The following is a 26804-nucleotide window of genomic DNA, read 5'->3' as shown; positions in this document are numbered from 1 at the left end:
AAGGACTGGTGTTTGCTTACAAAGTATAAGTATAGCCGCCTTACAGCCCCTCCGTCGACGGAATAGTTCGGGAGTTGAAAAAAAAATAATAAACCAGGCAAGTAAACTTCAGTACTCTCTATATTCTCAACTCATCAGCTGTGAATTGCCCCAATCTAGTGTCACGGACCTATAATTCTACATACTCAGGTACGCCAAACCGATTGCTCATTCATTTCCCATCACTTGTCTTACGAGTGTGTGCGCGTGTGTGTATGTGTACACGCTGTTTTTTTCTGTTCATAGATTTTGTTAATGAAAACCATACAGCCGAAAATAATTCCAAGTGAAGTTTTCACATGATACCCTTAGGGTGAAATACACTATGAGACTCATTAAACCACCATAGTTTACTAGAATAAGGTGGCCTTGCGTCGTTACAGACACTGCAATCAGCATCGCTCCAAAGTGGTCATTTCTTCCTTGCATAAATTTTGATGACGTTTATGAACACCTGAAATCATTAGAGAAGTGCATTTGACTCTGAAAGGTGGCTCGTGTGCTAGGTAATTACTGTACAGTACGTGAGGAACTTCAAAGAGCGAAATTGAACTGAATGGTTGATGAGTTAAAGAAAGAAAAAAAAAGGTAAAAAAGGCAGAGAGTAATGGTAACAAATGTCAAAATAGAATCGCTTTCCATATCAGTGGATGGTCACAAACAAATGGCGAGGAGTCCAATCCAGAACACATCCATCCCTTTCAGCTTCGTTCAAACCTGCGCTCTCATAGTTTAAAGGGTGCGTCAAACAAGAGGCAGCATTTACCTGGTTATTTCACCCACTTACATCGTTAACAGTTGTCACGTCTCACTGCGAGGATTAAAACAAACAACCATTCATGTTAATGTACGATAAAGAACTGTAAAGTGTGCTCAAGTTGAGATCGAGCTGAGCGTCGGGACGTCGATGTGTCTGTCAGTTGAAAGGTGTCAGCTGTTATGGGTGATGACAGCTGTAGACACACTTTAATCGATTAAATGGAAGGAATGGCATCCCCCTTGACGACAGGCACCCCGTCGAGGGATGCTGTCAGGATCAAAGTCATACAGGTGAGTATATTTTGTGGTCTTCCAAGATAAATGTTTAATGGGGGCCGAACGGGAGAGCTGCTGCTGCTGCTGCTGTCGGGTCCTCCGAACTTTCTCATCTCCCCGAACGACCTTTCGCTCTTTCGGGGCCACATTCGATTCGCGTTGGCGTTGTTGATCTCGACGTTGTTGCTTTCCTGACCAGGGACGTTGTTGTTGTTTTGGGTCAGGCTTAATGGACAAAATGACAATTACAGATTTTCACTGGGGGTTAGCTTTCTTCCTCAGGCTAGGCTAGCTTTGAGGTGGGTGCAGGTTAAGCCTGGCTAGGTTAGGCAAGTTACGGTACAGGCAACTCCATCCATAGTATTATAGTTCAGTGCTGAGATTATAGATTTTGGTCTCTACCCGCTCATAAATACAGGCCTTGACAAATTCCTGTGTGGGCTAAGTAGGTTAGTGTGACGGTTGCACACACCTAGCCTAGTTACCAATCCAGTTGGGCATATTTTCATATAAAGTCATTAATGTGTAGGTCAAGTAGCCCTATAGGAGCGTGACAACAGAAGAACAGTACACAGATGCGCATTACGGTAGCTTAATAGGCTTTTGTAACATATGGATAGATACATTTAATGTTAAAGGGTTTTGGATACTTGAGGACTAATTAAGTAATGTACACTATATTATTAATATAATTCATTGTTAGTGACCTTGGCAATTGTGATGCCAGTTAATGCATAGGCTTTTTAATCTGTGGATACTTAAGACTGATCTGAGTGCTAGTACATGTATAAAGCCTTATTAGGGCTTAGTTATCCACTTGATGGTTGTGGGAATAAGACGCATCTAGTACACAACTTCCCTCCCTACCTATAACCCTGTTTAAGTTATAGGCTAGCTTTTGTTGCCAGATAGAATAAGCTGAGGGCAGTTTACCCATTGTTTATCAATAGGATAACCCTTCCTATAATAATAACTTAACAGTACCTGAGCACTTGGCTCACAAGGTGATAACCTTTTGTGGGTTTGTATCTTCCATCTCTCCCCATTGGTAGGCTATGTTGGTGCATAATCTTAGGCGTTTAGTTAGGGAAACCTACATTGCGCTCATTTGCCAAAGGAACATCAAAGTCATGAACTTTAGTGAAAAGGAAGGACATTTTCACCAAGTCATTCATCTCTCAGCCAGTGCAAAGAAGGTTTTAACGTTAGTAGTAATCGAGCCTCTTGCTGTTAAATTTCAGGCTAATCCTAGTAAAGTGTAGGCGTAAGGTATGGACCAAAGAAAGCAGTATGACAGGTTTTTTTTGACTAGCTATTCTTATAGCAAGGTTTACATATTCAGTTAGGCTATAAGATTTCCATAGACAATTGCTGTATAGCATTAAATTTAGTGAATATTTTCTTTTTCATTTTATATGGGAGGGAAGTATAGACTTGCTGGAGGTTAAGGATTTCATATCATCATGGCAAGCTATTTTGCATCCCTGGATGTTAAAAGATTATTGATCACCTTTTGCTAAATGCATTTTCCATTGCAAGAACTCTTGAATACTTGCTATTTTACTTACTGTATGAAGGTAACCAAACATGTTAGATCTTTTAGGAAATGTTATGGTACAGTATTTATAGAACAATAAAAAAGTAGTGGATTCAAACAATATAGTCATTTATTCAAGTTATAAAGTCATTCATGTTATGAAGAGCTGTTACATAGGAAGGTGTTTGAAACATCTCAACCAACTGTTTTTAAAAGGTCATTTGCCTAGCTGGTGTCTGTTGTTTCCCCCGATTGTAGCTGTTGAGTCTCAGGATATTCAACAACTGTCTGGCATTTTGGCATATTGTACTATTTTTCCAAGTTTGATTTTTTTCATGTTTAATTTTTACTGGGTAGACATGGAGCATAACGACCTTTTCAGTGGAATTCTTCGATTTGAGATCACATTTTTTCGGTCGAGTGAAGTAATGGCTATAGTATGTTTGTATAAAGTATTTTACAGGTGAAAGAAACATCAGTTTCTTTTGAGGTTATTGATGGTTACATCTGCTTTGATTTACAATGGCTTTTAGGAGATAACATTGATATGGACATTGGTACTAGGTATTAGCCTAGCACTTTCTTTTAGAATGTAAATGATGGAGGCTAATTGTCCGGCATGTCTTTTCTAACCCTGGTTTTTGGCAAACTTTTGTTGAATTGTGTAGGTTCATGTTTTAGCCTATATCAAGGATAGTGTAGGGAAGTTGGTAACTGGCTTGACCTAGTAAATGTGGTGGAAGGACTGTTGCCTGAGGATGGAAGATGGTGACTGCTGTATGTTTGATTCAGTCTTGTGGGAGACTTGATGGAGAGTGGACCTGGTTATGTTAAAGGATGAGATAGCTGTATGTTTAACATTCACTGTATGTTCCTGTTGGGTATACTGTACATATTAGTAATTCTTGGAACTAAAATATAGGTATGAAAGTCATTTAGCTTATATTTTTTAATTTTTCATCCATTATGTGAAGGATTGATACCAGAGTAGGCAAAGAATACTCTGGTGTCTCCTCTGTACAGCAGAAGAATGACATCATCGGGACTGTTGTTTAGTTGATACTCACTTTGCTGTGTTTCATTGTTTGGAATGAACAGGACACGGGTAGCTTAAAAGAACGGAGTATTGAGGCAGGTAGTTGATAAGTGAAAGAAAGATACTAGAATAGGGTTATGCAGCCAGAAAGGGCTATATTTTGCACATGTAGAAGAATGAGTTTATGCACTTTTGGAGCTTCATTCATATGGGGCATGTGTGTGTACGTGTGTGTTTGTGTGGTTAGTGAGTAATCTTTATTGATTTGAAGGTCAGACATATCTTGGAACAGTGACATTTCTCTCTCTTATGTTTGTATGCGGTGAAGTCATTCTCAATTTATTGTCATGAAGTAATTGAATATAATAATTGTAGCCTGTGATAATGCAAGCATAGGGTTAGTGAGTATGATATCTTTGTCTCATTCTGTATAAATAATTATACAGGGCTTTGTGTGTATAGATTGCAACATGTAAATATACTCAGTATTTTTGAGTTCGTACATTTACAGAAATGTATTTGTGATTGAGCAAGAGAACTTCCAGTATCATTCATAGCGTTCATGTTTGGGAGATATGAACAACTCAGAACAGTAATACTTTCTTATGCAAGCTCACACAATGTCCAAATGTGAAAAAGGGGAAACAGAACAGGAGGATGAGAAAATCAAATGTGAAAAAGGGGAAACAGAACAGGAGGATGAGAAAATACAACCGAAAACAGGTAATACAAAAAAAAGGATACGGGACCAAAGTTTGATTTTAGCTTAGTATTTATCCCATGTTTCATTTTTCACTCCATACCAGGACTCGTTAGACAATTTACTTCAGTTTGTGAAGAAATTTTGTCCTTATTGCTTCAGTCATACTGGGTGAAAAGCAAATACTGTATTGATAACTTCTTTGACTGAAACTATTGCTGCATCATTTGGAGTCATCTGTGTCAATATGCATTGATAGTATATTTAGACTCTCTCTCTCTCTCTCTCTCTCTCTCTCTCTCTCTCTCTCTCTCTCTCTCTCTCTCTCTCTCTCTCTCTCTCTCTCTCTCTCTCATATAGACTATAACTATAGACCCAAATTTGTATCATTTTACTATTACTGTACACATTGCTTTAAATAGGATTTCTTGTACAGTACTTGTGTGTTATTTGTTATTAGCACACGAATAAAGCTAACTTATATGGGATCTGTTAGCATCACAGAGGTGTGATGATGTCGTGGTTTGTTTTGGTTCCATGATGAGAGCAGTAACCAGTATATCCCAAATACCTATTGGTTATTCATAAAGAAATTAATCCAAAGTAAAAACTAGAAAGGGACCAAAGTTGAAAATTTTTTAAAAAGGCACCACTTCTGATAATTTGCTCAGGGGACAGAGCAACAGTACCTGTATTCCTTCTCCTGCTGTCTTTGTTGTTACTTACCATATCAAGTGAAACAAGTTTTCAGTTTTCCCATCTCACGGATGACTCGCATTAAGGCTTCGGCTGACTCTTGAATGACATGCTGTACCAAAGCATTGCTGTATTTATTCTAAACATGTACCTCAAACTTTTGGCAGCACTTTCTACTCTTCTCTTAATAGGCTTTGGAGCATTGCAAAAGATGCCAAATCATGAGTCCCTAATTAAAAGCCCCCAACACCTCCAGTTACGTGTGGAATGTGAAAGCTAACCAGCTTTTGAATCCATTATACCATCCATAACTTGCTGTGTCTTGTTGGTGGGTAGTGGTGTCAGTGCACTTGTTTGTTGCACTTTCAGGCATTGCTTAAGGTTCTCTACGACGTCCTTTCGGCCCCTAGCTGCAACCCCTTGCATTCCTTTTGCTGTGCCCTTGTTCACATTCTCTTTCTTTCACCTTACTTTCCACCTTCTCCTAACAATTTTTTTGCAGTGCAACTGTGAGGTTTTCCTCCTATTATACCTTTAAAACTTTTTTACTCTTGATTTCCCTTTCAGCACTGAATGACCTCATTGGTCCCAGCACTTGGCCTCTGGCCTAAATTTTATATTCCATTCCATTCCATAAGTTGCTGTGAAGGTACCCAATGGCATGGGAGTTACAATAAATGCTTAGTTATCCATGACTGAATTATTCGTAATGACATGTTATGCTGAGGGACACTGGACAACTGGAAATTAACAAATGAGTATTGAACTCTAATTTAAGACAAGATAAATAGCTTTCAAATTAGGTTTGCTGACTGCTACCATAGAAACTTTGGTAGCTATTAACACCACCAACACTGATGCACTGTCTACAGTATACACCATATCTCTTCATTTTATCACTAGTAACAATAGCACTGACTGAAATATGTATTTCTCCTGTCACCATGGGGGCTCTCCCAGACTGTAATCATTAACTAATCCATTCACAGAAAAAGAATAAAAAATAGTAAGGAAAATTCTTTTTGAAATTACAATCATTTAGCTGCAGCTCAAAGGTCTATTAAAAATAATTTACTGTTTTATTATAAAAATGTCATTTTATTATAAAAATGTCATTTTCCCCTCAATTCTTTACGTATTTCTTTAATGCTAAAAAAACAGAGCAAGTAAGCTAAACTCACATGTATAGACACAGACAAATTGCAGTTACAATGAAAATGCGTTAATGATGCTGAGAATGCTAATGCACAAAAAAATAATTATGATGAAAGTCTAGTCATCATCTACCCTTCATGAACGAGAGGGTGGAGAGGATCCCTCTCTCATCCATCCAGCCACCTCCATCTGACCTTTGGACCCAGGCTAAATAAGACCTACAGTTGGATAGTGAGGACACCTAGTGGCAACATTGACATGAAAGTGAGATGCAAAAAGACAGGGAGTTTGGTAGAAGGTTTAAGAACAGATGAAAATCATTGTGGTTGATTCTTGGGGTTTTTTTATTATGAAAATTAGGAATTAATAATGTAAAAATTTACTTTCCCCTCCATCTTTAAAATGAAGTGCACTCTATCTCTCTTAGCGTCATCTATATAATTTTGCATTGTCTTTTTCATCTTGTTTTGTAAGTGCTGAATTATTTTTAAAATTGCTAAAGTAATTTTGGTGTGAAAATGATTGATTGCAGTCTTTCTTGTGTGTATGAACTCAATTCTTTCAGTCTCTTTCTCTTGTAGGATCATTTTGATATTCATTTATTATCAGAATCTACAAATGTGGCTCGTGTAAGAATTTACATGAATGTATTTTGTATGAATAGGAAGCATAGTGTATTGTAGTGTTCTGTTATCGTATATAGATTTTAGGAGTGGTGTGTGGCTTCTCAGATATCCATATTCTTTTCACTTATGCAGAGAAGTAAGGATGAATTTTCATAGATGAGTGAGAGTTTCTTAGCTATTGTTTGCTTGCATGCTTAGGAGTCTCAGCAGCATTGATTTTTAGGCCTTGTCTTTGATGCGATTCCTGACAATTTTTATTTTTTTTAATTTTTACAGCTCACGAAAGGGTTGTTGACAATTTTAATTATTATGATCTTTTTTTTTAAGATGTAGAAATGTGCCCTATGTTATGCCAACTTTTTCTGTACAGAACACTGTTACCCCTTGCCTCTGTGTGCTTGTGTAACTCCTACAAGCAGTTTGAATCATTACAACGTTACTGCAATGCTGTAGGTTTATCATTAGTTACCTTTTCTCCCTCTTACAGCACAGCAGATGTGAAGTAGACTCCCAGTGCTGCCGTTTCAGTGTCGATCCTGAGCTAACAGGCTATGAAGTCTTACGAAACCTTATTGCCCGAGCTTTTGACTTGAAAGGGTTGGTATATATGAATTTTATTTTGTTGCATATGCAGTATCTGGTAACTGTCATATCATGGTTCCCAGTTAGTTGAGGAGTTTACTGTTTGCCTGTATGTTCTGTAATTTTCATTAATTGTTTATAATTCTCTGTTTCTGTACTTGTTTTTCAAAGCTCATTGTTTATATGTGTTGATGTCATACAGTATAGAAGATGGTTATTGTCATTCTATAAATTGTAAATTGCAGACTTTTTGGTGTGAACTTAAAGTTGTTTTATTTTAAAGATCATGATGGGTGATGCATGCACTGTTGCATTGCAATGATGTTAATGTCAACCGTGTTTTGTGTACAGTATTATAACATTTCTTTCAGAGATTTCCAGACATGCTATTTGGCTCGAGATGATCGTTTTCCTGAGGCTTGCTGGGTTCCTATGCTGTCAGATTTTGACTTAGAGATGGCATTTGTCAAGTAAGTATTACTGGTGTGGTCTCATGTTGCACCTTTGGTGTTAGAGATTAAATGCTTTTAGCATTTTATAGTTGGTCCCCTTTCCTGCCGAATTCCAGTTTTTACTTTATCAGTAAAAAGACAACTTAGGTCTTTTCAGAAAACTTTTAAACATTATGCAAATAGTTTTCAATCATGTTTGTTTTTAGTGTTTAGAAACAACCTACAATACACTTCATTGATATTTCTTTTCTATTTTGCATGATAAGTTTTAGTATTGTTTACTAGTTCAAAGACTTGAGTACAGTATTTTGTTATCTGATAGATTTACAGCACTGTAATTGTTGTAACCTTTGGAGTCTGGCTAGCAAATGAATATTGCATCCCCATTTTATGATACAGTTTTGTTATGTATAAGGTGATCATATGTTATTATCTACTCTGAGTGTTGACTGATGTTAGTGCAGCATCTACTTTGAGTGTTGACTAAAAGTTTTTAGTACTGGTTTTTATAGTGGTTTACATTAAAGAACTTACACTTGATTTCATTGCCTTATTTATTTTTCCCTTTATTGTGATTATTTTTTAGTTGTTCCCGTATTGCTTTGTGTAGATTTAATTCATACTTGTTTTGCCACAAACCCAACGCTTTACTGTGGGCTGATCTTGTGTTCAGCAACTCCCCTTCCGAGACATACAGTACTCCATGAAAGGAAGGGTAGGCTTTTACCTGGTTGGGCAGGTACATCTGAGTTCCAAAGCTCCCTTCCCTTAGAAAACAGCCACCTCCTGTGTGTGTGCCTTACTAAGTACCTGTGAAATTTTGCTCTCATTTTCCTTATCTGTACACGTGAGATTCATAAGTTTTTCTTTGCTCATAATTACCATATTACATATTCACTTTCTATGTCCTTTTTGTGATGGTATCTTTAAAATACTAAAACTCCGTCTTGTTTGTGTGTTTGAATGCACACTGGGAATCCCAGAGGCTTCTGGGGCTTCCACCCCTCCCCCTTTCCTAACCTCCTTCCTCCTATCCCCATCCCCCCCCCCTCCCCTCCCCTTCCTCCTATCCCCTCCCCTTCCCATTCCTCCTCCCCTATCTTATCTTTCCCCTATCTTTCCCTTCCTCCCCTCCCCTCCCCTATCCCCTTCCCTTCCCCTCCTCTCCCCTCACTCTCCTCCCCTCCTCTCCCCTTGCTCTCCTCCCCCCTCCTCTTCTCCCCCTCCTCTCCCCTTGCTCTCCTCCCCTCCTCCTCTTCCTCCTCCTTCCCTTCCCCTTCCCCCTTCCCTTCCCCCTTCCCCTTCCCCTTCCTCTTCCCTCCCCTTCCCTAGTGCTGCTATTTGTTCTTCACAATAAAAAAGTGACCCAATGGGTCATGGGTGGTCTAGTTGTCTTTATAAATACATTGCCTTAATATTCTGACATTTTAAGATTCCGTGATCTGAGAATTCAAGAATTTTTTCCCAACTAAAGGTGACTCAGAGGTAAACTGTCATCAGTAAGAGATCATGGTTCACTACTTCAGTGCCTCATATGAAAAGAAGCAGATTTTATGAAAAATAGCATCATCTATGAATTTACATGCCTGGTGGTTGGATGTAACTATTCATTCATTCATTGGGATGATAACTACTAATCTCTCAGAGTGTCCTGTATGTCACCTACGGAAGATGACATATTCAGTCAGTACAGTAGTTATGAACACCGAACACCCAACAGAAGAATTGATTAAGGTTGTGAAAATTATAGACTTTGCACCAGACTGTTGATGCCTGCACCTTCTCAAAGCCTTGCACATCTTAGAAAAAAGTTCAGCATAAATATTACAAATGCCTACAAACAATGAAAGAGAGAGAGAGAGAGAGAGAGAGAGAGACATACGTAATTAACCTGTGCCAAATGCCAATGGGATAGAGGGAGAAATTGACAAATAACCACTACTGTTCTGAGTGAGCTGTTACTCCAGTCACGCCAGTTGGGGACAGAGCTGCTGCAACAATCAGTGCAACCAAGGAGGTCGTAATGTCCTAGGGTTCAAGCTTTAAGGCAAAACATCTGGCATTGTAACTGACCAGCGACAATACAACCCATACAGGAAACCTTAAAACAGGTTTCCTGCTATACATACTGTCCAATTTTGTGTTTTGTTCACCCTCTATAGATGACTGCCTGTGTGTGCATCTAGCCTAAGAGTTGATGAATAAACAACAGCAGCAGTATATCTCTCCATGTCCTTTAGGAATTTTTATATCATCTCCCTGCTGATGAGAATACAATAAGGAGAGTAGAAAAGATGGTGTAAATTGACTGCCATTGAAACAATGTATTTTTATAATGCTGCCCTTAGAGAAGGACTCCCATTTATTATTAATATTAATTAGCTTGATGATGCCAAATATGAAAGTTTATAGCTTTTTTTAGGGCTTACCAAATTTGTTTTTTTTTTTAATTTAGAGGTGAACATTAGAGCATGGTAAAGTTGAAAAAGCAAGAGAGCCAGATTGAAAGACTAGGGAACAGAGGAAAAGTTAAATGCAGCACTGTTTAGGTTTTCTCCATATGTTTCAAGAACAGAATTTAGTTAAACAGAAATATGACAAAGGGACGTATAATATTGTTTAAGTTTTATCCATATGTTTTGAGAACAGAATTTAGTTAAACAGAATATACACAAGGCAACAATGAGAAAAATATGCTAAAGGGACTTCTGTGGTCAGACCTTTGACATTTACTCTGACTCCCCATATCCAAAACATTTGGTAAGAAGTGATAAGTGTCTGTCCTGCCTAGTTGTTAAGGGCTAATAGCCTTGTACTGAGCACTATCTTTTGTTTGAATATCATGATTTCATTTAATATCCTAGTCATATGCTCGGTAAATAGTCATGCATCCCCTTTAGATGGCTGTATGATGTGTTTTCATTCTTGTTGGTACTGCTCACCTATACAGTATTTGGTTGAAGCCTTGGCTAGTTCTGATTTGTGGGTGCTATGTGACTTCAGTCGTCTTTTCATTGTAAACGTCTGCTTCTAGAAGACTTCAGAGTTGTTTCCTGGCTTGAGGAATTATTTTCCTTTCCTACATTCATTCCCTTCTTGTAATGCATATGGGAGAGATTTTTTTTACCTTTGTCATGCTTCTTTTTATCTTGTTACTGTCCTCCTCCTGTGGAGCTCAGATCCCTAATTAACTTTTCATTGAAGTACTGTACTCTTATAGTCATTGTTTTGAGTGTACGTATTGCCTTACCATTCGTGATTTATTTGTCAACTAGTACATGAATAGCTCCCTTGACTCCACTCTCTAGTCGTCTGTGTATGTCCTCATGTTCTCTGCATGCCATTCCATCTGTAAATAATACTTGTCCCTTTTGTGTGACCTATCCCTCCACTTGCTTCTATTTATTCTTCTTTGGTCCATCTGCCAGACACTGATTTTGTGAAAGCTGCAACCTTTGTGCTTCATAATTGTATTGTAAAGTTTATTAACAATGTTAGTAATACTGAACATAGTCTCTATGTTTGGGCTTGAAAAAGAGAACAGGAACTCTAATCTGCTTTCATGCATATATTTTAGTTTTTTTGCTGAAATGTACTGTATTCATTGGTATTTGATAATAGTTGATAATAGTTGTTCAGCTTTATTTTTATGTTTTTTTAAAGATGTGTATTGAACTCAGTTTGTCTTTCATTAATGTTGAGTGTTATTCCTTTCTTCTTTGCTCTTCTTTTAATGTGCGGAGATTTAAAAGGCAAGATCATGAATTGTGATGTTTATTGTCATTACTGTTAGCTGTAGTAGTAGTAGTTTAGTAATAGTAGTAGAGTCTGTTGTTACTAGTAGATTGGTGTTGATGATATATTAATATTGACATGGTCCTTACAAAGATGGCCTCATACTGCATATAGCTCCATAACACTTTTAGGTAGATTCATATGCCTCTTCTGGTATCTTTACAGTATTATTACTGTGGCTCTGCGCTATGGAAATAATGTGCTTATGTCTTTTGCTTAAGAATATCTGCAACATTCAAATGCCTTATGTAGAGGTACAGTATTTGGTTCCCGCAAGGCTTCATACGCAATATGGAATATATTTTATTCCTTATATTAATTACTATTTGCTCAATACTGTAATTTAATTATTATTATTGTTATTACTGCACAATTATAATTAAAATGAACATGATATTTTTTCCCCACTGCCTGAAGAACTAGATATAGATATGAGTGAACTTACTTGTTGGAAATTATAGACACTGTAGAATATTTCAGCAGTTGAATTGCAGCCAAAATTTTAAAGATGGACCTATCTATAATGGCTCAACCATGATAAAAAGTTGTACTGAGAGATATGGAATATAAAAGAAAAGCTAAGTGACTGAGAACTGGGAATAATAATGAAATTGTCAAAGAAGAGAGATTTGAGTAATATGTATTACACTTATGAGGATTTGTGGCAGAAGTAATCTCTTTGTTTCTGAGCAGAATCTATAAAAGGCTTTTGATTGAAAAGCGATAAACAAAAGGATTTAGAAAAAGAGCTGCTACACTGATGGAATTTTTTCCTGAGGCGAATGATTCCGTAAGTGTAGAATTCCACCGGCCTCACTATTACTTCCATAGATTTTGAAAAGACCTTTGGTAATCTTAACAGAGAAATGCTTTAGGAGATTTTGAGAAGTTATTGCCTATCAAAAAATTATATGTCCTTGATTAAAAAGAAGGTATTGCCTCCCCTGCTTTTTGTGGGACTTAGCAATTTTGCCATATGCAGAACCGTTGAAAAGAAGAAATGGAGTAATGGTGAGTACCTGACAGATCTTGTTCAAGCAGATGTTGATGTATTTTCGTAGTAGAAGTGTGCAAGATTTGCAAGCATTGGTTATTAGACATGTCCTAGTGGAAGATGGTGTTATCTTAAGCAGCGTTTTTGAGAATAGAACACGGTAGAGTAAAAGGTATAACAGGAAAGTCAGCCAGTCAGTGATCCTGCCATATTTAGGTAATTTGGCACAGTTATTAGAGATACTGAATCTCTTGGAAATGAAATTTCTGTTAGACAAGCAAATATTATTAGGCTCTTGGTATGCTTAGCAAAGTATGTACGGTACTGTATTGTTATATTTGTATACGGTACAGTACTTTCATTTAAGTACAGACACCACCCTACTTAAGAACATTCAGATACAAACAAATGGGATCACAAATTAAAACTGTGTTCAGAGCGCTCCCCTTTGCCACCTGAAAGTTCAGATTTTGTTTTGCAGTCCTATTTTGGGCATACAGTACTGTATGTACATTGTATTATATTTTAGGAGATGAAAAAATGTTCAGTATTCTATTGACTTCATATATATACCGTGCTGTACTTAAATAGGTATGAAGAGTACGGTAACCAACTTACAAACAATTCAATATAAACGGCCATCTAGAACGTAACTCATTTGCAAGTAGGGTGGTGTCTGTATTTACTGTACTGTATAGAAATACAGACACCACCCTACTTACAAATGAGTTACGTTCTGGATGGCCATTTGTATGCTGAATTGATTGAAAGTTTGAAAGATCAATTTTAGTCCATGGAAGGAAGTCATGTCAAAATAATGAAACAATTTCTTGACTTTTTAGAATATTTGAAAATAATGCTTTGCAGAATATGTTAGGTGTTCAGTGATAGGTTCATGTATGTAATGGCACTGTTAGAGAGATTGCAAATGTTCAGTACTGTATGTAGATGGAGCATTGATGACTTGTGGCGTTGGCAAGGCAATATTCTTTAATTACAGCTTGAAAGGATAGTAGTGCATGAATACCATATGATTTTAGAAGAGTGGGGAGGCCAAAACATTCGTGAATCAGAACCAGAAGAGAAGTGTTTTATTGGGTGGAATTATCTGTGTAAGAGAGCATAAAATAGTGATGGTTGAAGGAATCTGGTAGAGGCTTGTAAAGTAATACAGAATACTAGAAAAACTCTCCCAAAACTTGGACAGATATTTGTTGAGTATTTTTTTTGTGTGTGTGTTTGGGATAAGAAAATAAAACTGATGAGAGCTAAATTGATAAATTATTTCAACAATTCTGAAGTGTCTTCCAGTTATTCAATTGTTTATTAATTTTTAGCTTCATTTATTTATTAATGCTTTTCATGTTAATGAAGGTAATATACTGTAGTATCTTAAAATACATGTACTGTACTGTTTATACATAAAAGGTGCATACAATTTAGATATACATAACCCAGTTTGTTGGGAAAATATGATATTTTAATGATAAAATAAAGTTTGTTCATACTTACCTGGCAGATATATATATATATATATATATATAGCTGTATTCTCCGAATCCGACAGAATTTCAAAAACTCGCGGCACACGCAGTGTGGCCAGGTGGTTAGTACCCATTCCCGCTGCTGGGAGGCGGGTATCGGGAACCATTCCCATTTTCTATTCAGATTTTCTAGTGCCACTGTCTCCTGAGGGGAGGTGGGTGGGCACTATGATTATATATATCTGCTAGGTAAGTATGAACAAACTTTATTTTATCATTAAAATATCATTTTGTTCATGAAACTTACCTGTCAGATATATATATAGCTGAATCCCACCATTGGAGGTTGGAAGAGACAGAATAGGATTTAGGAACCAAATAAATGTAGGCGATTGACGCCTTGGTTCCTTACCTGTTAGCATAGCTGACTTCGAGGTTACTGTCACCCAAGCCTGCTTCTGCTTTACTAGAGTCTCCAGCAAGGTAGTGACCTATATAGCTGGTGAGTTCTAGATGATCTGTCCACGGGGTCATGACCACGATGGGACTAGATCATACGACCATACTGAGAGGGCAAAAGGAGCAACGACCAACCACCTGACCGAGCCTATCTAAGTCATTGAACCTAACATAGGCTAACGACTGGGACATCCATCTTCGGTGGCCACCCAACAACCAAAAACACAAAAGCAAGATTAAAAATACTTCCTAACCTCTAAAGGATAGGATGAGTATTGGTCTCTTCCCCCAACATTGTGTCTGCGGAAACGTATGGTCCTAGCGAAGAGCAATCTTCAAAAGTCGTCTTCACATCCCGCAAGTAATGCGAAGCGAACACTGAATTACTTCGCCAGAAGTTGGTACCCAGAAGATCGTTAAGGGACAAGTTCTTCTGGAAAGCCACCGAAGTCGCAATGGCTCTCACTTCATGAGCCTTGACTTTCAGAAGTCTCATGTCGCTGTCTTGACAGGTAGAATGAGCCTCTCGGATTGTGCTTCTTAAAAAGAATGCTAGAGCATTCTTGGACATTGGTAAGTCAGGTCTTCTAACCGAACACCACAGATTGTCCGACGGGCCTCGACTTTCTTTCGTCCTGGCTAAGTAGAATTTGAGAGCCCTGACAGGGCACAGGACTCTCTCTGACTCTTGCCCAAGAATCCCTGTCAAACCCTTGATCTCAAAAGTCTTGGGCCAAGGGTTTGAAGGATTTTCATTCTTGGCGAGGAACATAGGACTTAGGGAGCATACGGCATTGGGCCCTCTAAAGCCAATGTGTTTGCTGATGGCTTGAACTTCACTAACTATCTTCGCCGTCGCCAGAGCAGTTAGGAAAATAGCCTTCCTTGTCACATTCTTGAGGGATGCCGAAGACAGAGGCTCAAAAGTATTTGATATTAGAAACTTCAGGACTACATCCAGGTTCCAGGGAGGCGTCCTGGGTTGAGGAACCTTGACAGTCTCAAAGGATCTCAAGAGATCATGAAGATCCTTGTTGTCAGCTAAATCTAGGCCTCTATGTCTGAAGACTGCCGACAGCATACTTCTATAGCCTTTAATTGTTGAGACTGCCAGCTTTTCCTTCTCTCGGAGATGAAGTAGGAAGTCTGCTATTTGCGGCACAGAGGTCGTGGTCGAGGAAATCCCGTTGCTCCTGCACCATTTCCTGAAATTGGCCCACTTAGATTGATAGACCACATTTGATGAGGGTCTCCTGGCACTGGCGATAGCTTTTGCCACTGCTCTCGAAAACCCCCTCGCTCTTGCCAACTTCGTGATAGTCTGAATGCAGTTAGATTCAGAGCGGGGAGGTTTTTGTGGTATCTTTCGAAATGGGGCTGCCTGAGTAGATCTACCCTCAGGGGAAGCGTCCTTGGGAAGTCCACCAGGAAGGCCATGACCTCTGTGAACCAATCCGCTGCTGGCCAAAAAGGGGCTATTAAAGTCATCCTCGTTCCTTCCGACGCTGAGAACTTCCTGATTACCTCTCCCAGAATCTTGAAGGGAGGAAAGGCGTAGAGATCTAGACCTTTCCAGTCCCAGAGGAGGGCATCTACTGCTACTGCTCCTGGATCTAGAACAGGAGAGCAGTATAGAGGGAGCCTCTTTGTTCTGGACGTTGCAAAGAGGTCCACTAAGGGACGTCCCCATAATCTCCTCAGCTCCTGACACACCTCCTCGTGAAGGGTCCACTCGGTCGGTAGAAGTTGACGCTGCCGACTGAGAAGGTCCGCGCGGATATTCTCCACGCCTGCAACGAACCTCGTAAGGATCGTGATCCCCCGTGCATGGGTCCAAAGCAGGATTTCCTTCGCCAGGGTGAACAGGGAACGGGAGTGAGTTCCTCCCTGTTTCTTGAGGTAAGCCAGGGCTGTGGTGTTGTCGGAATTTACTTGAACCACTCGGCCTGACACTCGGCTCGAAGAATTGAAGGGCCAGCAAGATCGCCCTAATTCCTTGAGATTGATGTGCCAGGACACCTGTTCCCCTCTCCAGGTGCCTGACACTTCTTCCCCTCCTGGTGTTGCTCCCCATCCTTCCCTGGATGTGTCGGAAAACAACACTAGGTCGGGGCTCTGAAGGCGTAGAGAAACCCCTTCTGCCAACCTCGAGGGTTGAGCCACCACCTCAGGTGATTCTTGACAATGGGAGAGATCTTCAAGGTCTCCTCCAGATCCTCCTTGTCCATCCAGTTTTCCACCAGGAAAAACTGGAGCGGCCTGAGATGAAGTCTTCCCAGGGAAACAAACTTCTCCAGCGAGGAAATGGTCCCCAGCAAACTCATCCATTCCCTCACCGAGCATGTTTCCTTCCCTAGAAAGGACGAGACTTTTTCTAAGCAATGCTGCTGACGTTCCTGGGATGGAAAAGCTTGAAAAGCCACTGAATCCATCTGAATACCCAGATAGACGATGGACTGCGTCGGGATCAGATGGGACTTTTCTTCGTTCACTAGGAGTCCCAGGGACTTCGTCAATTCCAAAGTCGAATTCAGGTCCTCCAGACACTTTGACCGAGAAGAGGCTCGGATGAGCCAATCGTCCAGGTAAATCGATACGCGAATACCCGCCAAGTGAAGCCATCTCACCACATTTCTCATGATAACCATGAAGATCATGGGAGCTGTGCTTAGTCCGAAGCAAATAGCTCTGAATTGAAAGACTCGTCCCCCCAGTACAAACCTCAGGTACTTCCTTGACTGTGGATGTATGGGAACGTGAAAGTAAGCGTCCTGTAAGTCCAGAGAGACCATCCAATCTCCTGGTCTTAACGCTCTGAGAACAGACTGTGACGTTTCCATCTTGAACTTTTCCTTCACTATGAAGCGGTTCAGTCTGCTTACGTCCAGGACTGGTCTCCATCCTCCCGACTGTTTCGGAACTAAGAACAGTCGGTTGTAGAATCCTGGGGAGTCCAGCTCCAGGACTTGCTCCACGGCTCTTTTTTCGAGCATTTGCTCCAAAGGTCGAACAGGATCTGTTGCTTCTCTTGATGGTAGGAGGGCGACAGATCCCTGGGCAACGGTGCACAGGGGTGGCGAGTCGAGAAAGGGATCTTGTATCCTTTCTCGAGAACTTCTAGGGACCAGGTGTCCGCCCCTTCGCTCTCCAGGCTGGCGCAAATGAAAGAAGCCTGGCTCCCACAGGTGTCTGGAGGCTCTGAAAGTCACTTTTTCCCCTAGGTTTTGATGGGGCTGCGCCTCTGGAAAAACCTCTTCCTCGTGGAGACGATCTCGAGGAAGAAGCTCCTCCACGAAAGGGCTTCTTCTTCTTGGAGGTCGGACCCAACGACGACGTAGAAGGGACTGCTGGGCGTCTAGACGAGTAGGCCAAGAGGTCTTGCGTGGCCTTCTCCTTTAGACTAGCAGCGAGGTCCTTGATTAAAGACTGGGGGAAGAGATGGCTCGACAAAGGGGCGAACAATAATTCTGCCCTCTGCGACGGAGAAACTGACTTAGACGTAAAATTACAGTACAAGGCCCTCTTCTTCAAGAGGCCTGTACAAAAGTGGGAAGCCAGTTCCTCTGAGCCATCCCTGACGGCCTTGTCCATGCAGTTCAAAACGCTGGACAGCTCCCCCAGGCTGATCGAGTCGCGGCTTCTAAGCTTGAGGTCCAAAGCTCCCAAACACCAGTCCAAGAAATTAAAAACCTCCATGGTGCGGAAGAGTCCCTTCAGATGATAGTCTGTCTCCGACATCGTCCAAGACACCTTAGCTGCAGACAGGAGGGACCTTCTGGGAGCGTCGACTAGGCTGGCGAAATCTCCCTGAGACGAAGAAGGAACTCTTGAGCCGACGTCCTCTCCTGTCTCATACCACATACCTGCCTTGCCGCTAAGCTTGGACGGAGGCAGGGCAAAAGAAGTCTTGCCTTGGGTCTTCCTTTCCTCCATCCAGGTGTTGACCTTCTTGAAGGCCTTCTTCGTAGCAAGAGATGAAGTCATTTTAACAAACCCCGGCGCTCTCCTCGTCTTGGACGAAGCTAACTGCGAAGGAGGAGAGAGAGGAGCCGAGGGTTTGAACTTGTCCCCGAACAAGTCCTTAAGAAGACCGGTCAACACCTGGTAGTCGGAAGACGAGGAAGCAGAAGGTTGCTCAATGTCTGCAGGCTCCGACTCGCCAGAGACTTCTCCCTCTTCAATGGGAGAAACCAGAGAGTCACCCAAAGCCTTAGGAGAACAAAGGCCTTGGGGTCCAATATGGAGGAGGAATCTTCTCTTCCCCGCAGGCTCTGATTGCTCTGGAGTGTCCCGACGAGCAACTAAAGAGGTGTCCTGGCGGCGTCCTCGGGCATCCAGCCAGCGTCCATCCGGGCCCAGCCTGGCGTCCGGCCGGCGTCCTGCACGGAAGCGAGAGGAGGTCCCGACGAGCAGCTACCGAGGTGTCCTGGATAGCTGCTTGCGGCGTCACGTTGTAGACGAGCGTTACGATGGTGAACCAGCGAGCGAGAGGACGACAGGGTGAGGAAGCAGGTGACGGAGACGAAGAAAAGGGCGCAGGAGAGGGGACTTTCTGGACCTCTTGATAGGCAGCTTCGAATCCTTGCGTTGACGACGCGGTTCTGCTTCCCTCTCTGCAAGAAGAGAAGCCAACTGACGCTGCATATCCAGCAAAATCTTCTTGGAGGGAGAGGTCTCCTTGTCGGGGGAAGAGCTGATCCTGTGAGAAGACGAGGGGCGAGGGGACGCCTTCTTCCTCCTCACGGGAGCTAAAGCAGCTCTCTCCCTGGAGCGACTGGGGCGCTCACAAACGTCCTCCTCTGACGACGTCCTGGTTCTCTTCTGTGGCGGGAAAGCGTCAAAACACTCCGAAGACGGTGAAACAATGCCTTGTGAAAGCTGGCGTGAAGCGTCCTCTTCTCTGAAGCTCCTCTTCAGAGGGCTAGAGTCCTTCGAGAGCTCCACCCCTTACGAGTGAGGGCGCCCGGAGGGCGAGAAGCAGTCCCAAGGATACGTGCGGAGCACGATCCTTGGCAGCCTGGGAAGCGACAACAGGTCCTGCTGAAGGGACGCCAGATCGGTGGGAAGGACCCGTAACCCTCTTACAGCTTTTGACATGCCTTCTCCCTGAGTCCTGGGAGTCTGACAGAGGTCCAGGCCTAGAAGCATTATGGGGCCGATCTGACGCCCCCTCCACAACACTAGGGGGAATACTACACTTCACTGCACTTTGAAGCGATGTCACTTTAGATTCCAGAGCACGGATGGTGTTCATAATCTCCGTCAGGGCCAAACCTTCCGCAAACACAACCTCAGGGCCCGAAGGCAAAACCACAGGGATAGGTGAAACTATGTCTACATTTGGGTTATCAGGAGAGGAATCAGTACCCTGACTCTTACAAACACTCCTGGAGGAAGACCTCCTGAGCCTGTCACGCTCCAACTTACGAACATAGGAATCATACATCTTCCAGCTCGCATCAGACAAAGACTCACACTCCTTGCAGCGATCATTGATCAAGCATTCATGCCCCCTAAACCTCATACAAACAGAGTGAGGGTCTACTGAAGCTTTTGGTAGCCTCACCTTACACTCACTCACACAACATACCCTAAAGCTAGCAGAACTAGTTCCAGACATATTCAAAGAGCAGTCAATAGCAAAATCAAAAACAGTCCACAAAAAGCGTATGCCAATCCACAATCCAAAGTCCAAAAACCAAAAGTCAAAGAGAATACTTAAGTGGAAACAATGAGTTAACGAAATCCAGAGACGGAGGTACTGAAAACAGATGTTGACAGTACCGGCGACAGAGAAAATCTGAATAGAAAATGGGAATGGTTCCCGATACCTGCCTCCCAGCGGCGGGAATGGGTACTAACCACCTGGCCACACTGCGTGTGCCGCGAGTTTTTGAAATTCTGTCAGATTCAGAAAATACAGCTATATATATATCTGACAGGTAAGTTTCATGAACAAAAGGAGATTTAATTTTAATTTATGTGCTATGACATATTGTATTGGTCTCAGGAATTTAAAAACAAATTAAACCCAAAGATATTTTGGTGCTTAAGACAAGTTCTCATGGTAAAGTGCCATGCGTTTAAGGCAATTGTGTATGAGGAGGCAGAGGTAGATCTGCAGTATGGAGATAGAAGGTAAAGAGTGTCTCTTATTTCCCCTCTAGATCCAGTATGTGACCCATTCAGCCTGACTCTCAGAGTCTTCAAGTAAATACAAATATTGCCTGATTAGAAGTTGCTTATACAAGAAAGAGTAGTACAGTACTGTAAATGGTAGAAAGGACATTAGTGCAGTAATGTTGATAACAGAAAAACAAATTAGGGCTAACATATGTTATATTTCAAAAGAAGTTTATTTGGTTCAAGTCTCCTCTGTATACCTTACCACTCATTAGCCACAGGAAAAGGAAACATGCTGTTAATTGTTCAAAATCTAGGGAATAGTTCACATTAAAGGTTTTATTTAGTCTGACAGTGACTGATGTGATAAAAGGGATGAACCTAGTAGCCATGCATTAGAGGGAATGCATTCAAGAGCAGAAGGAATTCCAGTTTATTAATAATCATCCAACATCAGGTTTTCAGCATTAGCAGATGATTCTGGAGATTTTAGTGTATGAAGTAATCACATTATGCCCATTGTACCTTTGAAATTGTGGAGGAGAATACTGTGTCTGCAAGGAGAACCTTCACATTGTTCTACACTTGGCCGAATAACCTCATAGCTCTTGTCCATGAACCACTTGGAAAATTGAAGTTTGCGAATACCAGGCATGACTTCTAGTCTAGACAATCAAAATGATGGCAGTACATTATGTACTATCTGCAACTTGAAGTTCATTGCCCAATCTGAATCTTCTGAGACAACTTAAAAAGAACTAAATAACAAAAGTTTAGAAATTCTGTCTTCCTTACTTGCTTATTTTCTTTTCGTCAGTACTGTACTCATTCTCAAATCTTAAGCCAGTCCTGGAACAGGACTGTGGTGTCAGTTAATCAGTGTTCACATGGCAATATAGCATTCAGTACAGGTTTCAAATGTTCCCAGTTACCCGACACTGTGAGTGGACCATTCACATTTTGACCCATTCTCTCTTCCTACCTTGGAGACAGTACCTGGTATCAAGGCCTTTGCTAGATGTTCTTAGAGTGGTTTTATATGGCCACCACATCATCCAAATTTTTCTTCACTAGAGATTGAGATGTTAGTCAGGTTGTCACATCCTCTGCACTTCCAAAATCCATTACACTGTAAGTGAAGTTATTGCCATGTGATTGTATCTCGATGAAAATTGAATTCATTTGCCATGCAAATTTTAGATAATAGCATAATATTCGTCAGTTTATACACTTTTGAAAGACTACTCTACTGTATATATTTGTAAAAAAGTTCATATGGTATGTTCTTGTCTCCCCTCTGACTGACAGGTAGTTTAGGATTGTAGACTCGTGTCAGATCAAAGATTTACGGATAGTTGGACATTCTTTTGAAAAGTTTAAATTTGAACATTTTTTATTTTGATCCTGATCTCACTAAGTCACTCTGCTTTGAACGCTTTACCTTGAATTGTTACCAGATTTCAATTTTAATGGAATTTTGTATCCTGAAGGATAGATTTTTATTTTTGAATAGAGGGATAGCTTTTTATTTTTGACTAAGTGGGTTTCTTGCTTAGGCGAAAGATCTTGTTGTTGACCTTGAAATTGTGTTTGACTCTTGTTGCTGTAATTTACAAAAAAATAAAGAACCATCAACTACTTTGTCACCATAAAAATTCCAGAAGAGGATAATTTTTTAACTTGTGGCCTCTTTTTTTAATGTTTGGTGCCTTGATGTTTATCATGTTAAGAAAGCTGATTAGTTACATTCAACATAAATCTCATTTGATTCATATTTTTACAGGTCTGCTGACCCTTATCTTCTTGTAAAAGTAGAACTTACTTCCTCTAATGGCACTTGGGATGCTGTCACAAACATAGACATCCCAAAATTAAGCTTGCCAGATTTGCCACGTAATAGTTACTCCACAAAGTTACCAGGAATCTTCAAAGAAAAGGTAAGCAAGAACTAACATATATGAGGTAATATTCTTTGTAAAACTACATACCAGAGAACTTTTGCTGGCTACTGTTAGAAAAACCACTTGGGAAATGTAGTACAACCTTCTGTTGGTCTTAACAAAACTAGAAGGCTCACCCAAGGTCAATAACTTGCAGACATTCTCTTGGAAACCTGCTGTTTTACCAATAGAAGTCACTTTATGGAAGATAAAATTTAGCAAGAAGAAGAAGATTAATAATCTTTGTGTACACAAACAGTTATTTCATCTTTGTTCTCCAAAGAACGTCATAGAAAGTTTTTAGTCCCCTTAGCAAGTTTATGGCCAGTATTATGTGAACTGTTTTAATAGAGAGAAGATATTTTGAGGTAACATTTAACTGTTGGATTAATATTCTTCATCAGAATGTTTCCATACAAATTATCCAGTATCAAGGCCTGTATAGGACAAAGTGCTTTGTAACCTCATTTAGAGTCCTCCCTGTCTGGTGTAAATTAGAGGAAAGTAGGTTTGAGATATACAGCACTTACTGTATACTCTGTGTTGTGTCTGTAATACAGCAGTGAGTCAACCACAAAGTTTCATCATAATAATTTCATAATTTTTCAGTTCAGAGGCCAATGGGTTAAGCATCTTAAGCAAAGGGAAAATTGGAACGTAACCCCAAAGGAAACAATAGTCCTACTCTGGAAAGGACAAAACATTGCAACAGGAATACAGAAATATAGTAAAGTGCTTTTATTGAACCACAGCACTTAGTTACATGCTGGACTCATAAGTAAGGGGGCAAAAATTCTACAGAATGCAAAAATTGGATGGTTGAAAAGCAAAAGATAGACAATTCCATGGTATTCATGGTGGGGTACCAATTACAGTTTGCCTTGTGAGCCAGTGTTATGATACTAATGGTTCTTTGCACCATCTCTTTGGCCCTGCCTACATTGCTGTCCTTGTTTTACTGTTCCTCTGTCCTCTTTAGTGTCTTCTCCTAGCTGTCCAACCTTTACAATTTCAGCTTGTCTTAATTTCTACGTCATATGTGAACAGATCCCTCAGGCAAGTCTTATAAATGTGATTTTGTAGTGGCACCAGATTGATAAAGATAATAATGAAAAGTATGTTCCTTGCAAAGGAGCACTGTAAGCAGTGCTACACTATGGAGAGGGAAGATGGTAAGGGTCAGAGGAAACAGTAGGATGAAGTGAATTCCAAAACATTTTCCAGGGTTTCATTGGTTTTGTTGAGCAACAGTTAACTCAAGTTTCTTATTACTGTATCAGACAGTGGAAATGTATGCCATGTGGATTTTGTCTTTCATTTTCCTTATTACTCACTCTCAGTAAATAGAGGATAAAAAATATAAATGCTATAAATAATGAATGAAAAACAATCTCTCTCTCTCTCTCTCTTCTTAAATAATTTCATAATTTCTTTTTGCAGATGGAAAAGACACTATCTATAGTCCAGAAAGCTCTTAGTTGGAATGATGAAGCAGATGAAGCATCTCTGAGACCACCAAGACCTCCATTAACGGATTCTGAGTTTCAAAAGATGCTGGATAGGGTGGGACAACTTTCCCACCCCAAAGAATTGAGGCTGTGCGTTTACCTTGGTGGCCTCGAACCTTCTTTAAGGTCAGTGGCTTTAAATGGAATGGTTTATAATATACAATACTGTACATGTTTACTTTTCCACATTTTGATATTTATGATAAGCCAGTTTACTCGCAGTTTTTTATTTTGTAAATTTTATTAATAGGAAGAATGTTGATTGTTCAAAAATTCTTATACTGTAATAACAAAAAATGTCAAAATATTTGAAGAAAATTCTTTATATTTTCAGTCTTATCCTGTTGTGTGAATCAACTTATTTTTATTAAATTTTTTTTATTTAATATTGATTTTGTATTTTGATTTTTGTTTTCTAATTAGCACTGCTAGTAACTCAGTGCGATTGTATTGCAGTTGTTCATTAAAGAAGATTGATTTTGATTTTTAACAGGAAAGTGGTATGGAAACACTTGCTAAATGTGTACCCTGAGGGCCTTACTGGTCGAGAGAGACTGGATTACATGAAAAAGAAAACTCAAGAATATGAGGGCCTAAAGCAGGTCTGGCAAGACTATTTAAATGACCCTGATCAGGTATGAATCTTTTACTTGAATCTGCTTTGAGATCATGAAGTGTCATCATAACATTTTGCTTTTGTGTAGTTGATTTCTCCCCTCTGCCTGTTGGAATTTCCTCTTGGGATTAGAGTTAATATTTTTGGTTATGGATTAGAGGTTAGAGTAGTGATAATTATCTAGGGTACATTTATGTGCAATAGGACAATGCTGAAAATGTGGTTTACTTTTGTAATAACAAAAACCCTATTATTATCAAGGAAACTAACAAATTGCTGTCCTTGATATTAGAGCTAACAGTGGGAAGATAGATTTATGGAGATGATTAACATTAGTTTGAGCACATATTGTAGTTTAGTACGTACTATCTCTACCAGTACTAAGTGCTAGGTTTAGTGGAGATTATATAACTGTCAGTGTACTGTGTGACTATTTTTATTGAACAGCTGGATAAATTACTGCCTGAAGCTATACTGTAGTTGGCTAGCAATACACAGGAATTTAGATTTTTTAAGGCATGACATTTATACCCCTGTAACATGTACTCTTTCCAACCAGTACATTGCTAACACTTCAGAAATATAACAAAATGGAAATCCTGTGAAAACTTGTGAGACAAAGTTTGGATCATCCATCATATAGTGTTTGGTATATTATTTATATTGTACTGTATTGAAAAAAGTCACATAAAGTCTGATTTGGCCAAAGATATAGGGACTAGGCTTCATTTTCTGTTTTTTGAAGAATCAGCTAAGGTGTTGTATTTAGCCAAATGATAAGGATTTCTCAGTGTGCACATAAAATGTTGAACAGCTTACAGGGTCGTGGAATGGTACTCTTAATTGAAACTTGATTATAGTTTGTGAAGACAGGATATAATTGGTTTCTGAGAATTGAAGTTTGAATTTTCAGCGGTTTATCTTTGACAAAACAACATGAATCCATTACAGAATGTCTGTAAAAGATAATGTAACTGTAAACAAGGTTAAGAATGGCACATTTTCTTTGTAGCAAAATACATTTGACTTTTGAATTGAGATATATACTGGAAAAAAGAAGTTAATCACTGCTTTGACTGTTGATGGATGAATTTGCTGTTTGTGGTGCTTTTGACAAAACTGTACTGTACTGTATTCTTTTCTCAATGATGCTGTTGCAGCTCTGTATTGTGGATGAAGAAATTTGACATTGGCTTGCATTAAACAAGGTTGACTATCCACAGACTCATTTTATAGGAGGAGTTTGATCTCTAAGCTGGACGTTGATGGCAGGTCTAGTGGCACTGTTAGTCTGGACATGACCTGGGTCCAATCCTGGATTAGCAGTGCTGATATTTTGATTCTCCCTGGCTTACATTGCACTTCAGCATTGTTTACAGATCTGTTGGACATAGCAATGGGATGGTTTGCCTTCTGCACTAGAATTAATAATAGACATAAAGACTTGATCTCCTTCGCATATTTTAGGAGTTTTTGAGACAGTGAACTAGACTGCTTTTACTAGCTGTGGAAATGAGTATTTGAATAAGCCAAAGGAGTTGGGGAATTGGCAATCCAGAGGTGTTGTGTCAGGGACATGTTAGCAGATGTGAAAATCAGTAGACAGGTAAATAGGTAGGTGCCCTACAAGTAATAAGCAAATGAATAATAGGAACGATACAAATAAAAAGATGGATTATTATTAAGAGTTGGTGGATTAGCAAATTAAGTTTAAGGGATTATTATTGAAAAAGTCAGGAAATGAAAGATAAATTTCCTATCTTCATTGTTTGATGAATTTCATATTCAGAACACAAAACACTAATATGATAACATTTTAATATTTGAACAGTTAAACAGGCTGTATGAAACATATTAGGAAGTGTGTTAAACTATATTAAGCTCCTTCATTACTTATTTTCATCCACCATACAATATTTGGTATGTCATGTATAAAACATTAAACCACTGATAATCTAATGTAAATAAAACTCTTTAAAATTCTGAATACATAGTTAAACTATAAAATGGAAAGCTGATTAGAAAAA

General features: G+C 39.8%; 1 protein-coding gene across 1 annotated transcript in view; it reads left to right on the top strand.

Moving 5' to 3' along the window:
• The first annotated feature begins 501 nt into the window (after positions 1-501).
• LOC136852463 (TBC1 domain family member 25) overlaps positions 502-26804 on the top strand; it is a 37838-nt gene continuing 11535 nt past the window's right edge. The window contains exons 1-6 of the mRNA XM_067127102.1: positions 502-1089; positions 7312-7421; positions 7778-7876; positions 22497-22650; positions 24094-24287; positions 24655-24796. Coding sequence (XP_066983203.1) covers positions 1018-1089; positions 7312-7421; positions 7778-7876; positions 22497-22650; positions 24094-24287; positions 24655-24796 — 771 coding nt within the window. The 5' untranslated portion in view covers positions 502-1017. The remainder of the gene's footprint in view (positions 1090-7311; positions 7422-7777; positions 7877-22496; positions 22651-24093; positions 24288-24654; positions 24797-26804) is intronic.

The sequence above is a fragment of the Macrobrachium rosenbergii genome, chromosome 25, assembly GCF_040412425.1.
Source record: "Macrobrachium rosenbergii isolate ZJJX-2024 chromosome 25, ASM4041242v1, whole genome shotgun sequence".
In the NCBI taxonomy this organism is placed as follows: Eukaryota; Metazoa; Arthropoda; class Malacostraca; order Decapoda; family Palaemonidae; genus Macrobrachium; species Macrobrachium rosenbergii.
Note: the sequence above shows the minus strand (reverse complement) of the source record. Positions and strands in the feature narration are given on the sequence as shown.